The following is a 1425-nucleotide window of genomic DNA, read 5'->3' on the forward strand; positions in this document are numbered from 1 at the left end:
TCGACATTTTTAATTCTAAGAGAGACAAAACTCAAATAGAATTTGAAAATCCAAGAAAATATTTTTAAGACTTCACTTGTTTAAATAAATTAATTTATTTGTTTTACTTTGCTTCTTATAACTTTCAGAAAGACAATTTTAGAGAAAAAATACAACCTTAAAAATGATTTTAGGATTTTCAAACACATATACCTTTTTACCTTTTAAATTCCTTCCTCTTCTTTCCTGACAAGTTAAAACAATGTTCAAGTAAATTTATTTTTTTTTAACTGTGAAGAATGATAAATACATTTTAATTTAATTCTTCATTTTAGCTTCCGTTTGTTCGACAAAGAATATTTGCGAAATATTTCTTCAGACTTCCATCCATCATCTTCCGCTTATCCGAGGTCGGGTCGCGGGGGCAACAGCCTAAGCAGGGAAACCCAACTTATTATGATTAAAATTTAAAAAAAATTATTCTGACAAGTCTTGAAAATCTTTAGAATAAATAAATGATAAATGGGTTGTACTTGTATAGCGCTTTTCTACCTTCAAGGTACTCAAAGCGCTTTGACACTACTTCCACATTTACCCATTCACACACAGATGGAGGGAGCTGCCATGCAAGGCGCCAACCAGCACCCATCAGGAGCAAGGGTGAAGTGTCTTGCTCAGGACACAACGGACGTGACGAAGTTGGTACTAGGTGGGAATTGAACCAGGGACCCTCGGGTTGTGCACGGCCACTGCGCCACGCCGTCCCTACATGAAAACTTATATAGGTAATCAAATATGGTAAAAAAAACATGCACTGAGACCGCACTAAGTAAACCTTAAACTGAAAGGTACAATGTATAAGTAAAATAAAAAATACCGTCCACAATTTACGAATAAAAACGGCAAAGTATAGCTAACACAAAACAAATGCTGTACATATTTACATACACACCCAATGTCTTATTCGCCCATTTCCATCTTGAGAATTTCCGATTTCACCAATCTTGCAGCCACCTCAAACTTGTCGACGGCCTCGTTACAGTTTTTGCTGATGAGGCGCTTGTGCCTCGCCTTGGTGGAGCTTCAAGAACTCGTTCAAAGGCAGCTCCTCTACTTTCTTCTTCAGGGCCAAGAAGTGACACGAGGGTGAATGCGATTTGTGCTCTTTCTGTGGGTCATCGTCCGGCTCCCAGCCCTCCAACTCCTTGAGGCAGAAGAAACACGTGGCAGCATCTGGGCTGTTGTCGACAGGCGTGTAAATGAAGCCAGCCTTTGCCATGTTTTCCGGTGTGCAGGCGCAGTCTTCGTCAAATGGCCACCCTTCAAAAGTTTTTAACCTATTCTCGCAAAAGTACATCTTAAATGTATCACTTTCGTTAAAAAGCTCCATTTGTGGATACAAGTTGTAAAAATGGCAAAAAAACAACAACACACAAGCAAAGCGAT

At 39.1% G+C, this 1425-nt stretch overlaps 1 protein-coding gene across 1 annotated transcript; it reads right to left on the minus strand.

Annotated features, from left to right (window-relative positions):
* Positions 1 to 731: 731 nt before the first annotated feature.
* Positions 732 to 1425, minus strand: LOC133537806 (baculoviral IAP repeat-containing protein 5.2-like). Its single transcript, XM_061878882.1, is given in 2 exon segments — positions 732 to 1053; positions 1055 to 1425. Coding segments are annotated over 2 exon segments (429 nt in total). The 5' UTR covers positions 1370 to 1425; the 3' UTR covers positions 732 to 939.

The sequence above is a fragment of the Nerophis ophidion genome, linkage group LG19 (assembly GCF_033978795.1).
Source record: "Nerophis ophidion isolate RoL-2023_Sa linkage group LG19, RoL_Noph_v1.0, whole genome shotgun sequence".
Lineage (NCBI taxonomy): Eukaryota > Metazoa > Chordata > Actinopteri > Syngnathiformes > Syngnathidae > Nerophis > Nerophis ophidion.